Raw genomic sequence first — 13,507 nt, 5'->3', positions numbered from 1 at the left:
GTGCAACGGGACAAGGACGTTAAAAGGGGCAGCTGTGGCTTTTTCAGAAAACGAGCCGTAGCGAGGGGACGCAGAAGCAGCAGGCGGCAGGACTGAAAGACTGAGCGTCGCCGCGTCTTCACCTCTGGATCGCTGCCGGAAGGAGAACAACTGGTGTCGGAGCACGAGGGCTGGATTGCTGCCGAAAAGAGGACTGGTGTCGGGACACGAGGACTGGATTGCGGTCGAAAAGAGGACGACTAGTGTCGGAGCACGAGGACTGGATCGCTGCCGGAAGGAGGACAACCGGCGTCGGAGCACGAGGACTGGATCGCTGTCGAGGAGCGGACGACCGGCGTTGGAGTGCGAGGGTTTGGATCATTCGTCGGGATTCGCTGTGGTTGCGGAGGATCGGCGGTTGGTGCCGGCGGGACTGAGTTCGGAAGGGACCGCRCCCCTCTCTCGGGCCAGCTAAGAACATTTTTTCCTCTTTTCAGACTTGGCCTCTGAACACCAATGTACCTTAGGACCTTGCATTTTTTGACTACTGTTTTTATTTGTTAATAAAGCACTGTTAAATTTTACTGCTTGGTCTATTGAACGCTGCTCACGGTTCCTACAGTTTTTTATTACTAATTGGCCACTCGGGTACCACATCAGCAAGCTAACTTTATTTTTGCCCTCTACTTTTAATTTATACCTACTGTTCTGTTAAGTTTGATTGATTTTTTACTAGTATTTTGTACCTTTTAGCATTTCTTTTGTTACTTTTATTTTTTAGCTACCCTTTTGCTATTTTAGCTTTAAGATAGACTTTTTCAACAACCAGATTTTAGCTAACATTTAACTGATTTTAGCTAGCCTCTTGCTGCTTTGAGCTTTTGTTAGGCTTTGCCTACTTTAGGCTTTAGCTAACTTTTTGCTACATCTAAAATATTAAGTCTTTTTGCTTCTGTTAACGAGCACTGCAATACTTTTAGATTTTAGCTTTGGTTTAGCTACGTTAGATTTGAGCTAACATTTTGCTGCTTTAGCTACTTTACGTTTTTGCTAACTTTTTGCTAAATCTAGATTTCAATAACCCTTTGCTTCATTTAGCTAGCATTGTGCTACTTTTAGTTTTTAGCTGTGCTTTAGCTAAATTAGATTTGAGCTAACATTTTGCTGCTTTTAGCTAGACTTTTACTATTTACAACTTTTAGCTATGCTTTAGCTGCTTTAGGTTTTAGCAAACTTTTAGCTACATTTACATTTTAGATCATATTTTGCTTCATTTACCTAGCATTGTGCCGACTTTAGCTTTCAGCTACTCTTTTGCCACTTTTAGATTTTAACTATGCTTTAGCTACTTTAGGTTTAAGCTAACATCTTGCTACATTTAGATTTTAGGAAACCTTTGGCTTCTTTTTTTTAGCTAGCATTGCACAACTTTCAGCTAGGCCTTGTGCTACTTTTAGCTTAACTTTTAGATAGACTTTTGCTTTTATTTAAATAGCATTTTGCTATTCTTAGGTTTTAGTTAGCATTTTGGTAATTATGGTTTTTAGTGAGTATTCTGCTTCTGATTCAGACACTGTATTTTTATAGGAAATTATATTTTTAAGTAATTTTCTGTCACGAAGTGAACGAGAATTTTTTCTTGTTGGYAACAGAATTATTTTTTTACGTTAAAAGAAATCTTTAAATTTCGTTGTGTTTATCCAGCAGAACTAATATTTCTAATCAAATCTCACCTCTTCTTCTGTTGCCGTCTTTGGGAGCCTCATATGTGTTGCATTGATCCCAATCTGCAGCAGACAGGAATGATTAAAACACTGTAAAGAACAAACGTAACATTCCTACTCAACATGAAACATTTGATAAACAGTAAATAATCTGGATTACCTCTGCTGCTGCTTTCAGCTTCATGCTGATGTATAGATTTGAATCGTCGCGGTCTCCGACCTGCAAACATAAAAAGTAACTATGCGCTGCTTACATTAAAAAAAAAAAACACTGTCATACAGAAACACTACTTCCCAGAACAACATACAATAACATCTACTTACCTGTAAAACCACCAGACCAGGTGTGAAGTCTGGATCTTTGAGTTTCATCTGCTCCACATCCTTCTTCAGGCGCTGCCTCACCTGCCTGAGAGAACAAGTGGGTTTAATCTGAGTTATTTAGGCAACATTACAATCAAACTGTGTAGGAAAATAAAAAAAGAACTTATATTTTTGTTTTAAAAGGTTTTAGATTTTCCAAACACCAGATGTGGTCTTGTTAAAAACTGGTAATCATTCTCCACAAGGTGTCAACTAATCCTCCAGAGAAACGGCCTTATYTTTGTTTACTGTCTTTATCTTTATTTGTTTGATGGACTGAAACCTGGGACACATTCCAAAACTATGAGCTGAGTGAGGCAGTTAAACAGAGCTGAGGACAAATGAGCAAATCAATTTCTAAATTAAGTGGACTTTAGCTCGTGTTAAATGCTATCTATTTTTAAATCCATTTTGTTTCTTTAAACAAGATAAACCCTGATATTCTGGGTTTTAATCATGTCTTTGTACATGTGACTGTTAGCGCACTATCTTGTAAACTACTGGGTGGATTAAAATGAGACTTTTAGGAAATAAATATTTGATTTTCATCTACAAAAACCTGATTTAAGATGGAAACACAATAATGAATAAAACACAGTAAGTTTTACAGAAACTGAGCTAAGATTTAGCATAGTTTTTGCCAAGAGTCATTCACAACACATAATCCAAGTGCTGGTCATTACACAACATTTTTGCTTCAACCTTTGGCATCGCATTTGTCTGTTAAAATATTTCATGAACCACAAAGCCAAATTTAASAAAACTTTCAGGAAGCAATCAGTCCAATTCAAGATGGCTGCCAGTGCTAATCAATCTGAGCAAAGGCAAAAAGCCCATTAACTCAGTCAGTTTGATAGAAACTGAGCTCAAATCTGACATGGTGGTAGCTGAGAGTCATGTGCAACACATACTCTGAGTGTGACATCTTACGTGACATTATTTTAAAGGTTTGACCAAAATAAAACAATGCACCACACTTGTGTTGACATTGAGGCAGGACTCAGCAATGGTTCATTTCTGGACTAGTTGCAGTTCTGCTACTTTTGTCAATGTTCCAAGATTGTAGATGCCTCTAGTCGAAGGACAGCAGTAGATCTGTGGAGACAGTCCAGACTCATAATTTGACTAATAAGTGCAATGAAGGAGCTGCAGGTTGTCTTGTGACTGGCCACATGCTGCAAATGTCCTGCAAGCTGCTGCTGCAGGAGAGGGGGAAATATCTATTTAAAACTTGGAAGATATAGTTACAATCAAGCCACGGATTGCACAGTTTGCAGATTGATCTTTTATTTAAATGTGGAGGTTTTGAGTTTAAACTATGTTCTGTCAGCTGAGTTTTATTTGTGGACCAATGGGGCAAAGTTCAAACCACAACCACCTCCAAACAAGTTACATAAAACTGCAAAAATATCCGCTTAGTTTGCAAAGCTAACCAATTAGGGGCAAATAAAAAAATTATATTTCAGTTTTCATGCACTTACAGTAACCTACTGTATTGCAAATACCCCCAAGGAGAGAGTCTTGCAAACCAACTATAAAACAAGTTTTAAATCATATTACAACTTCAGCTGCTACCACATCAAATGTTAGCATCAAACCCGGTTCATTTGAAAGACATATGAAGCCTGAATGCTAAGTGTACTGAGACTCGTGGTATTACTGTTGCTGCTAAGTTAGCCAAAAGTTTTGTAACTCTGCACTAAACACTAAAAATGTGTGCATTCTTGAAACACACCAGATCAAACCAGATACTTACGCTGAAACCTCTTTCCCGCTTATGAGCTGAGCTGCCATTGTCGTTCTGAAATTCTGAGTTTCAAGAAGCCGATGGTGACTACAGCGCTGCACACTCGCTCACAAAAAGACGAGCGTGTTGTGTCAAGTGTGAGCGCAAACTTCTTTCCTAAAATTATTTCGAAAGGGCTTACGTAGTGTCCATTCACGAAAACAACATCACCGCTAAAAACTGAGCGTAAAACTTTCCAGAATAGCACCCATTGCCAAACGTAGCAGGCTAGCCAATGAACATTGACAATGTGAAAGRGGCGGTACTACTGGAAAAATGTCAACACTTGCAGCCAATCAGATACACAGAGTCTGAATTATTCGACCAATAGCGTTCTGTGTTGGTGTCACCACCCCTATAACGGGCGTGGCTAGACAGTTACTTCCGCAAAGAACCAGCAGAGGKCGGTAGTGGCGTGTTTCAACACAAATAACGTCAGAAATCCTACGGTGTGTTTATGTAGGCCAACCTGAGACGTGCCAGCGAGATTGTTTGGATCCGACGAAATACACCCCCTCTTCACATCTATCAGGAACGTGCGTGAAAACACGATTTACACGTCTTATTGATCGAGCTGTAAGCGCGACGTAAGTCATGAAGAAATACAGAGAGCTATGGAGAATAGATTCAGCAGTGTTTTGAACGACCCCTCACGATTTTCAAACGCCGAGAACAATTTCCACAACGAAAGGTAAGATGGTTTTAGGAGCTAATTTATCGAGACATTCGGTTTTCGGCCATCTACTGCTCGTTAGATGGCGTAAACSTGCTTGTTTACGTCAGTGCTACCTAGCCTTGATGATAGAATCCAAGCTCAGGACCTCTTCGCTGCAAACTGCTCAGCCTCTGTTAATTATGCATTTGTCTCTTTAGATCTAAGACTTTGTTTGAAGAAATCCGTGCCTCCATAAACAACAATGACGAAGAGGACCGCTCCTTCTGGAGGCCTGTGCTTCCATGGGGGGGCGTCTTCACCATCAAGGCAGGACGGAAGGCCATATCGTGCATCCCTCTGTACGTGGAGGTCCAGCTGAAAAACACATGCACCATCGATGGCTTCCTCATGATCCTGTACGTGATCCTGCGGGACAACCAGGGTTTCCACAGGGAGCTGGCCGTCTTCCTGGGCAAGCAATTTGTGGAGCATTTCCTCTACCTGATGGACTCCTGTGAGTACACCACGGTGAAGATGCTGTGGATCTGGAACAGGATGTCCAAGAGACAGTACCGCTCTGAGATCCACCGGGCAGCCCTGGAGATAGACCTGTTTGGGAACGAGCACGAAAAYTTCACAGAGAACCTGGAGAACCTCATGTCTACTACTCAGGAGAGCCTGTGCACCAACTGTGACTGCCCGGGCCGCTTCCAGATCTTCAGGAAAACCACCATCAACATCAGGTAGGATGTTTCCTTATCTTAATCCCAGCAGYTGTGAGGCAGGTCAGACATCTCTCTGACATCCTCTGCTTTGCCCTCAGCCCGCCTCACGAACTTCCTCACAAAGACCCGATCCAGTCGGCTGTGGAGGAGTTTTTCAGTCCCAAGCTCCTGCTCTGCGCAGAACAAGGGTGAGTCTCTGTGAGATTGTTCATTTTGTGTCTCTCGTTTCATCCTAACAGGCTGAATGTCRTCCTAACAGGTGCGACGGTTTGAGGGAGTTCTCTCAGAGGCTGTTCTGCCACGGCCCCCCACCTTTTGTTATCCTCAACATGCAGCAGTGGAGGTCAGAGGACCTGTCCTACGTCCCCTACCATCTGGCTCTATGTCAGCACAGGTATGACCCGTCCACAGTGTGTGAGCTGGTCCAATATATTGAAAAAATAATAAATAACGAGGCTGGCTGTATTTTAATGTGCCTCTCTTGATGTGACTTTAAGTTTGGTTTCATGAAAAGTGTAAATTTTTGGCTTAAAATGTGCCATTACCRTAATTCTTCCTGAACTAATATTTCCGATAATAAGCAGTTCGAACAGGGTGTTGAATGTGTGTACTGTGTTCAGTTTGACTCTTCAAACATTTATTATAATGTATATTACAAACAGCAGGACTTTACCAAAGTGCTTTGTGTTTAAAAAGAAGAGTAAAGAAGGAAAAGGGGGCCAGCACAAGGACAACAAAAGACCTTTAAAAGCACAATAAAACAACTAACCAAGCATTCCTCTAACAGAACTGTAAACTAAGTTCACACAGTCGTAATGACTCAATCTTAATTGTTCCTACTTGCTTAACAACCAGAGTAACTATAAAGGAAATAAACTGAATAAAAAGCATATGGCATTTTGCCTTACCAGCAGAGATATCATCTTTTAAAAGCACATCAACTTAACTAAATATAACAGAATCTAAAGGGTCGTACCTAAAAAAGATTTTAAAAAGTTTTGTTTTTAGTAATACTTAAACAACATTTGTAAGATTTCGTTTAACTATTGCAGCTCTTTATTTATCTTTTTCCATAATTGGAGGCCTGATCTGTCAGTCATTAGTATTAGGGCGGGTCTTTCTGTAGTCAAACTGTATGCCACGCCCCCTTTGGTCTAGCTATAGCATTTTCCATGACCTGAATCTAACCTTTTCTCAACATAAACGTGGCTTTCCTCTAACAGAACTGTCCCAATAACTCAACCTTAAATGTTCCTTTTTGCTTAAATAAGTATAAAAGTACAACAAATGAAAATAGATTATATTTAAAAAAACACATTTAACTTTGAGCTTTGACTAAATCAGTGAGGATTTTTTTTTTCGACACAATGACTCTAAATATATATTTTTTCTGCAGATACTTACTAGAGGGCGCCACACTCTTCAACAAGCAGGAGCATCACTACTCTGCAGCCTTCCAGATAGATGGCTGCTGGATGCACTACGATGGTCTGAGAAGTGATAAYCTGATCCTGCTGAACAAACCGCCGGAGCTCCTGCTGCTGTCCTCTCTGGTCTACATCCGTGCGTCTGATAAGTGACGAACAGGTGGACCAGAAGTCACACCAAACACATGAAGAAAGGCATTAAATGCACCAGACGTTGTTTTTTTTTTTTGTCCCCAGACATAATTCCTATTATTGGCATTATATTTCTTTAATGTTCATTTTACTTTTCTGCTAAGATTTACAGTGAGTTGATGCCCTGAAAATGTTGCTGTAAGAATGAGTGGCTGAAAGTAAACACTGAGATTTACTTCTAATTCGGGGCACGCTTGGAATCCAAGAAAACCATGGACTATAATAGTTCTGGGGCGATAAGCACTTTTAGTATCATAAATAAAACAGTTTTGTAGTTTTTGATGCAGTCTTATTGTAAACCTTTAAAAAGTTAAATGGTTCTGCAGTGGTTGCTAAATGAGGTGGATTTCTGGTAAAGTAGCCATTTTGTAACGACTGTTTGGAATCTGAACTCATTTCCAGCAAACGTAWAATATTGTGCTTGTTCTACTTTTACATTTATGCATATCAGCCCTACTTTAAAAAATCAATCTGGTGCTTTACACTGTGCTCTAAGGGAAATGATGGAGCACGGTCAGAGTCCAAGTTAGGCTGAAGTTTTGTTGAAGCTGTTTGAAGTTTTTTTTGTACAAAGTGTGAATGTGAACGTATGGAATAATTGCTTTTTTTTATGTTTGAAGCACTTGAGCTTAAATGCGACCAATTTGCAGAGATAACCGCAGTTCAGCTTTCTTATTTTGTAAAAAAAGAAAAAACTTTTAATCCTCACAAAAACTCCTGGTATCACAYGGTGCCTCTGCCAAGGAACGCTTCGACAAGTGTCTTGTTGAGTGTTAAACTTCCGAGGGGAGAAATCTATTTTCTGTAGATATTGTCTTTTAAAATAAAAATATTTTTGAACACGTGTCTGGATTCTTATTTTAACTAAAAGGTTAACATTTCTTCTCAAAACCTTCCCGTGCCATGTCCCCTCCAAACAGCATTAGCTTCTGGCTGGGGACCCCTCTTGCAAACCTACAATGTTACAGAATATATAAAGAAACGTCGACTTAGAAAGTGTTTTTCACTTTTATTCAATATTCAAAAATGATTACATTTAGTATAAATTTCTTAATGTTTTAAACACTTATGTTCCCATTGAAAAATAAAATGTCAATGTGCAGAGCCACAGGGAATGCTGAGGTGGCAAGTGCCACCTCTGGCACCTGATTGGCCACCCCCGAATAACTGACAAGAAGGTGGGGATCTTGGATTTTGTTTTTGCATTTAGAATTTGTTTCATTGTTCTCTGATATCACTGTATGTTACATTTTAGCAGTATACGTTTAAATGGCTGAATTGTAGCCCTTGGTAAAATTAGCATCAGTGTTTAGCCTAATTTGGGATTAGCATCGGTAATCGGCATGCGATCATAACTACTCCACGACAAATTTCATCTCTAAGTCTTAAATTGGCTTGATTTTGATGTTAGCTATGGTAGACATCTTGAATTTTTTGTTTAGCTTTTAGGATTAAACAAAGTTAGTTTCTGTCTACTTCAACTCTAATGTTCAGCTTTGTATGTCGGAAACAACCACATTAAACACATTTGGAATTAGCTGTGATGGCCATCTTGAATTTGTAAAATCCAGAGTGCTTTTATTTTTGCCACCCTAAAAAAATTTGGCCACCCCATGCAAAAAGCTTAGCTCCACCCCTGACTAAAACAAACCTCTGAAGTTCTCTTAAATAAATGACATTTCATTGTATTATGAATATTTAAAAATGATTGGAAAAATACATTATTTTTTAATGGGTTCAAACAGACGAAGCTTTTTATTTTTGCATTTTATCCTCATCTTTCTTCCCGCTTTGAGGCTCCCGTAGTGGCCTCCACTGTGAAAAACACGATTCCTGTAAACATTATAAAGACGCTACAGTGCTCAAAGAATGTGTTGAGAATGACTRTTAGCTACTCCCACACTTCATTTTTTAATATTTGTAAATTGTTACAGGCTTACAGCCACTTTTTTGTCTTTTAGCTGTGGAGGCCATATTGAACGGAAGGACTAAAAGTCAGTTGTAGATGTACTGATAATTTCCTGAATGTGTTATTTTTAATCAATTAGGAAAGTCGATTATTTCTTTGCTAACAGACGAGGGAGAAAAGTTAGAGTTTGAGACATACAAGAGCAGATGCTACCTTTTAAGGCAGGCCTTTTTATTTTAAACTGGGTACAACTGCACCACACAAACAGACAAAAAAAAGTACATAAAATGTCTTCAGTCAAAAGTGATAAAATGTGAAAAGCTACAGTTTTTTTTTATGTTATCTTGTACTTCCAGCATTAATCCACAGGATACAAAAATTCAAATCTCAACTTCAGTCCAGACACACGATGGGGGGGAAATGTAAAAGAAGCAGAGTGGTGGTTTTGGCTAAACACTGACATCAGTTCCACAAACATTTTCTCTCAGACACGAACAGAAGAGCTGCAGCCAAACGCAGACCAGGTCGTCAGGTCGTCCACCTGCTTCATTTGTACAAGCACTTTGGTGAGAGTTGTGGCAAAAAAACACGACATTAAGTTAGGTCTCCACAAAGAAATGCATACAAACTCCCTTCTTTTTGCAGATTCACATTTGCAGATTTTCTCCTAAACGYTCTGTAGTAGCAGTTAGCGTAGAATCGCAACAAAAAAGACGTCCGACCGACGCTCGACGGACCAAGGCAGCAGCTCTCGTTTATATTTGTGCTGTGCTAAAGTGAACTAAACGGACTACATAAAAAGAAAAAAAAAACATTTTTGGTTACAGAACATACAAAAATACAAATACAAAAACGTTGACGTCATGTCAATAAAAATGACATTTAAACTTAATTTGCTTACGCAACAAATTCAAATTAAAGTACTCGTAAGGATGCAGGCGTTCAGTAAGAAACAAAAAAAAGTGACAGATTATATAGAAATATGTAGTTTTTAAACGGCCTGGGTGTGGAAACAGTGGAATTGTGACCGACGTAAACACATTCTGTAAAAAAAACGAACCAACTAAATGACATCGCAGAAAACGCAGAATTAGGTTGAAGCGAGGTCAACGGTTTCATTCGATGTATCCGTTAGACGTCCACGATTACCAGTCAACACCTGTTAGGTGTGTGTGTGTGTGTGAGTGTGATTCTGTTACAGCAACATGAGATGCCTTGGCTTTTTAAAGAGACAAAACATTCAATCCAAAGACGAAACCCAAATCTTATTGCATCATCTAAATCACTTAAATACATTAASGAATGACGACTAACGGTTTGGTAAGTGCAGAGCAGAGCTGAGCTCGGTTAAAGATTCCAGTAAGGTGCAAAACGCCAGCGCACAAAGCAACTCAAACTAGACGAGATAGAGAGATAGATAGAGAGAGATAGAGGGAGAGAGAGAGAACGGTGACTCAGCCGGACATGCCACRCCTAAACCTCCTCTTAGGATTGAACCTATGCTATTGCTGTGTGCAGCTTGACGTGTTAAGCCCCGAGGCTGCACCGTGACACCCTCAGCCGGTGCCGGACACACCCAGGGGTGCACTCGGATGTCTCTTTGAGGACGGGGGGGGGGGGACTTGGCCTGAGTTTGGCTCGTGCAGCCCTTGGTGCTAAACCTTTGACATCCGTACGACAACGTTGGAAGAATGTGACGCTACGACATCGGCAAGAMACATGAGAACATTTCCACTGAGGCACGGAGGGGAAGTTGATTCTACAGCTAAACAAAAAAAAAAAATGGTTTGGCACCTACCCATTGGTTTAAAGGAGACATATCATGCTTTTAAATCCTTCTTTTTCACATTTAAATCATTCAGTTGGGGTCTACATAAAGGGGAACTGCAATGGTCTGAATTCCTCCTTACTGTAACTCCACAAGCCCCTCTTTCACCTCTTTTCTGGGGTGTGTCTCAGATCAACACATTTTGAGGCTGTCTCTTTAAATCCATACACGGTCTTCAAACACACCCCTGCTTCCAGACTGGTCAATTCCAGTTTGATAGAGGGGTTCACGACTATATAGCAGCACAGAAACGTGTTTTTTTTTCTTTTACAAACTAATTAAAAGATGTCAACAAGGGAAGACTTGTCCATCCAGCCTCACATGGTGGAGCCAGAGTCTGACCCAGAGCCAGAGGAGAATGAATACAACAAAATTGTAGTAAGTCTAGACCTTATTCGGCAATTATGCTGCAAATTCTTTGACGACATAGAAAATGAAGAAAACTGACCAGGTTGAAGAATCTGACCCAAACAGAATAGATATCTATGAAACATCGGGAGACTAAATTAAAATTTTCTGCACTCCTAGAGACATCAAATACACAACAAAATATATTTACCAGCTCTAAAAAGAGGATTTTGCACGATATGTCCCTTTAATACTTTAATACGGAGCTACCAATCAAAGCACACGAGGGTGGTGGTTTATGTGATGGGTAAACACAATAAAAGAGCAAGTGTCAGCATTTAAGGAAAGGGGAAATTAATCAAAACCAAAAAAAAAGTTAATCTCCAGGCTTATATGAAATAAGACATTAGTTTGTCATTTTAGGACCACTTTCTTTCTTTTCATTCTATTATTGCATGGTAAGGGCTATTTACGATTTTGTGCATTTAAATGCCCACAAAGCAAATTGCTAGCATCAAATTAAATCATGTAGTGGAGACTGGACAACAAACAGCTAAATCCTGAATCCTAAATATAGCACCAGTTAGTATTGTGGACAGACAGAAGGGTGACAAATGGAAGGGGCCAAGGTCAAGTTCAACCGTTATAAAGATCAGCAATTGCATGACCTGACCTTAGAAAGATGTAAAAACAGGAATTCTTTCAAATGGCTTTAAGGATGAAGCGGGGACAAGTACAGAAAATTTTAAATAAAAACTTGGGGGGTGAAACCCACGTCTAGGAATCACACCCGATGCATTCACACACATGACCCAGTGCAGATAAACATTTACAGGCAAATGCACTAGAGGATATATTCATATCTATAGTTTTCATTTATACTATTTACACAAGTAAGGCAGCCCTTTGAGAAAATATAAAGTTTATAACTTCGCTTTTTTTCTTCTTCTTTTTTTTTTTTTTTTTTGAGAAGCACTGATTTGGATGCAAAACTCTTTGCGGCACTGAGCTCGAGTATCAGTTCCGCACGCAGACACGTAACAAAACAAACAGTCCTATCTGACATGCACGTACCCCTGGATTATACACACTACACATCCGACACCACATACTCTTACAAAGACACAAGCAAACTGCAGTGTTCTACGTTTGAACACAGAAATTTGACTGCAGCAAAAAAACTAAAGATAAGCTTGAAACCTAACGACGAAACAAAAAATAAAAAATAAAAATCTGCTAACGTAACAGAGCTTTGAAACATTTTCCCACAATCTTCTGAAACATGGCTCAAAGTCATAGTGGTCCGGCAGCGGAGGAGCGGTCGTCTCTACAGCCTGCGCCGAAGGTTTTCCACGTTTATTTGCCTTATCTTAATGCTCTTCCTCCTCTCCTCTGCAGCCATGCAGGGCACCTCTAACCAGCCAGCCAGCTAGCCGTACACATCCACCCCCCACCAGTAAGCCCTCTGTTGTTCCTACAGGCGTGCAGCTAAAAGAGCGTCTGCACCTGGAGAATGAACGTGAGGGACAGAGGAGCAGACAACAAAAAAAAAAAAGAAAAGTCTTTGTGTCTAAAGTTGTTTTACTGGGTCCTGGCTGGCCTTGCCAAGGGTCAAAGAGCCGTCAGACCAAAGTTACAACGACAGTACATCATGCCGCTCGAGTCCAACCAGCTGTCTGAGATCGGGTCGTAGCGCTGCACGGTGTTCAGATAGGATGACCCAGAGTGGCCTCCTACCACATAGAGGTAGTTGTCCACAATGGCAGAGCCCACACCTGAGAGAAAAAAATTACACTGCGATTAAAACACGGTCATTTACAAGAAATATCTTTTGTTTTCCAAAAGCAAAAATCCCCAAATCCACCAACAACATAGTTTATTTAAAAAAAATCTTACCAGTTCGAGGTTCATTCATAGGCCGGCAGGCCGTCCACTGGTTCTGATGAGGATCATACCTCTCAATGCTGGACAGGTGGGACACTCCATTGTGTCCTCCCACCACAAATATGAAGCCGAGCATGACGCCCACACCGAAGTTAATCCTCTTATCTGCCATGGGGGCTACCATTTCCCAGGCATCCTTGCTAGGGTCATACCTCTCCACACTGTAATGAAGATGCAGAAAAATAAGCAAAAATACACAAAAAAAAGGCAGTTTCATCTATGACTTTACTGAACGTTTGCAAGTTTCATTCTACGTAACAAAAAGGTAGAAAATGTAAATTTCTACAATAGAGTTAAGTCTTAAGGACCGTTTACACAGAGCTGGTTTTCAGTGAAACCGAAACTTTTGTTGCAATCCAGACATTCGTTTACATGTCACTGCAATCAGAGTCTCTGAAACCAGGTCTCATCGAACTTTTCAGTAACACTCCTCACAGAGGTGTGAAGTACTCCACAGGTGAAAAAGCGCACATGTACGACTACAGTAAAACTTTCTTCTAAACTACCGTAATTACTATTAATTACAGAAAAACAGTGATTTTTGTGCTGCTCGTAGGCCTGTCACGATAACAAATTTTGCTGGGCGATTAATTGTCTCAAAATTTATTGCGATAAACGATAATATTG

At 40.1% G+C, this 13,507-nt stretch overlaps 3 protein-coding genes and 1 long non-coding RNA gene across 5 annotated transcripts in view; 2 read left to right on the top strand and 2 right to left on the bottom strand.

Moving 5' to 3' along the window:
* The window catches only part of mthfd1b (methylenetetrahydrofolate dehydrogenase (NADP+ dependent) 1b), a 17,757-nt gene extending 13,851 nt beyond the window's left edge, over positions 1-3,906 (bottom strand). The window contains exons 1-4 of the mRNA XM_014011543.1: positions 3,823-3,906; positions 2,028-2,112; positions 1,864-1,923; positions 1,713-1,766 (exon numbers count right to left, since the gene is read on the bottom strand). Coding sequence (XP_013866997.1) covers positions 1,713-1,766; positions 1,864-1,923; positions 2,028-2,112; positions 3,823-3,860 — 237 coding nt within the window. The 5' untranslated portion in view covers positions 3,861-3,906. The remainder of the gene's footprint in view (positions 1-1,712; positions 1,767-1,863; positions 1,924-2,027; positions 2,113-3,822) is intronic.
* LOC106519766 (uncharacterized) overlaps positions 1-10,530 on the top strand; it is a 24,928-nt gene extending 14,398 nt beyond the window's left edge. The window contains exon 2 of the long non-coding RNA XR_001310477.1: positions 9,927-10,530. This is a non-coding gene — a long non-coding RNA (uncharacterized LOC106519766). The remainder of the gene's footprint in view (positions 1-9,926) is intronic.
* On the top strand, positions 4,239-7,695 carry dorip1 (dopamine receptor interacting protein 1). Its single transcript, XM_014011554.1, has 5 exons — positions 4,239-4,543; positions 4,726-5,250; positions 5,331-5,420; positions 5,492-5,626; positions 6,629-7,695. The coding sequence occupies exons 1-5, from the start codon at positions 4,467-4,469 to the stop codon at positions 6,810-6,812; spliced, it is 1,011 nt and encodes a 336-aa protein (XP_013867008.1). The 5' UTR covers positions 4,239-4,466; the 3' UTR covers positions 6,813-7,695.
* Positions 10,531-11,871: 1,341 nt separating the features above from the next.
* Positions 11,872-13,507, bottom strand: part of klhl28 (kelch like family member 28) — a 6,956-nt gene continuing 5,320 nt past the window's right edge. For both annotated transcript variants that reach the window (XM_014011531.1, XM_014011522.1), the window contains exons 5-6: positions 12,833-13,041; positions 11,872-12,711 (exon numbers count right to left, since the gene is read on the bottom strand). In XM_014011531.1, the coding sequence (XP_013866985.1) occupies positions 12,548-12,711; positions 12,833-13,041 (373 nt within the window). In that variant the 3' untranslated portion in view covers positions 11,872-12,547. The remainder of the gene's footprint in view (positions 12,712-12,832; positions 13,042-13,507) is intronic.

Source organism: Austrofundulus limnaeus, unplaced genomic scaffold (assembly GCF_001266775.1).
Source record: "Austrofundulus limnaeus strain Quisiro unplaced genomic scaffold, Austrofundulus_limnaeus-1.0 Scaffold2, whole genome shotgun sequence".
NCBI classification, from domain to species: Eukaryota; Metazoa; Chordata; class Actinopteri; order Cyprinodontiformes; family Rivulidae; genus Austrofundulus; species Austrofundulus limnaeus.
This window is presented reverse-complemented; position numbering and strand designations above follow the sequence as displayed.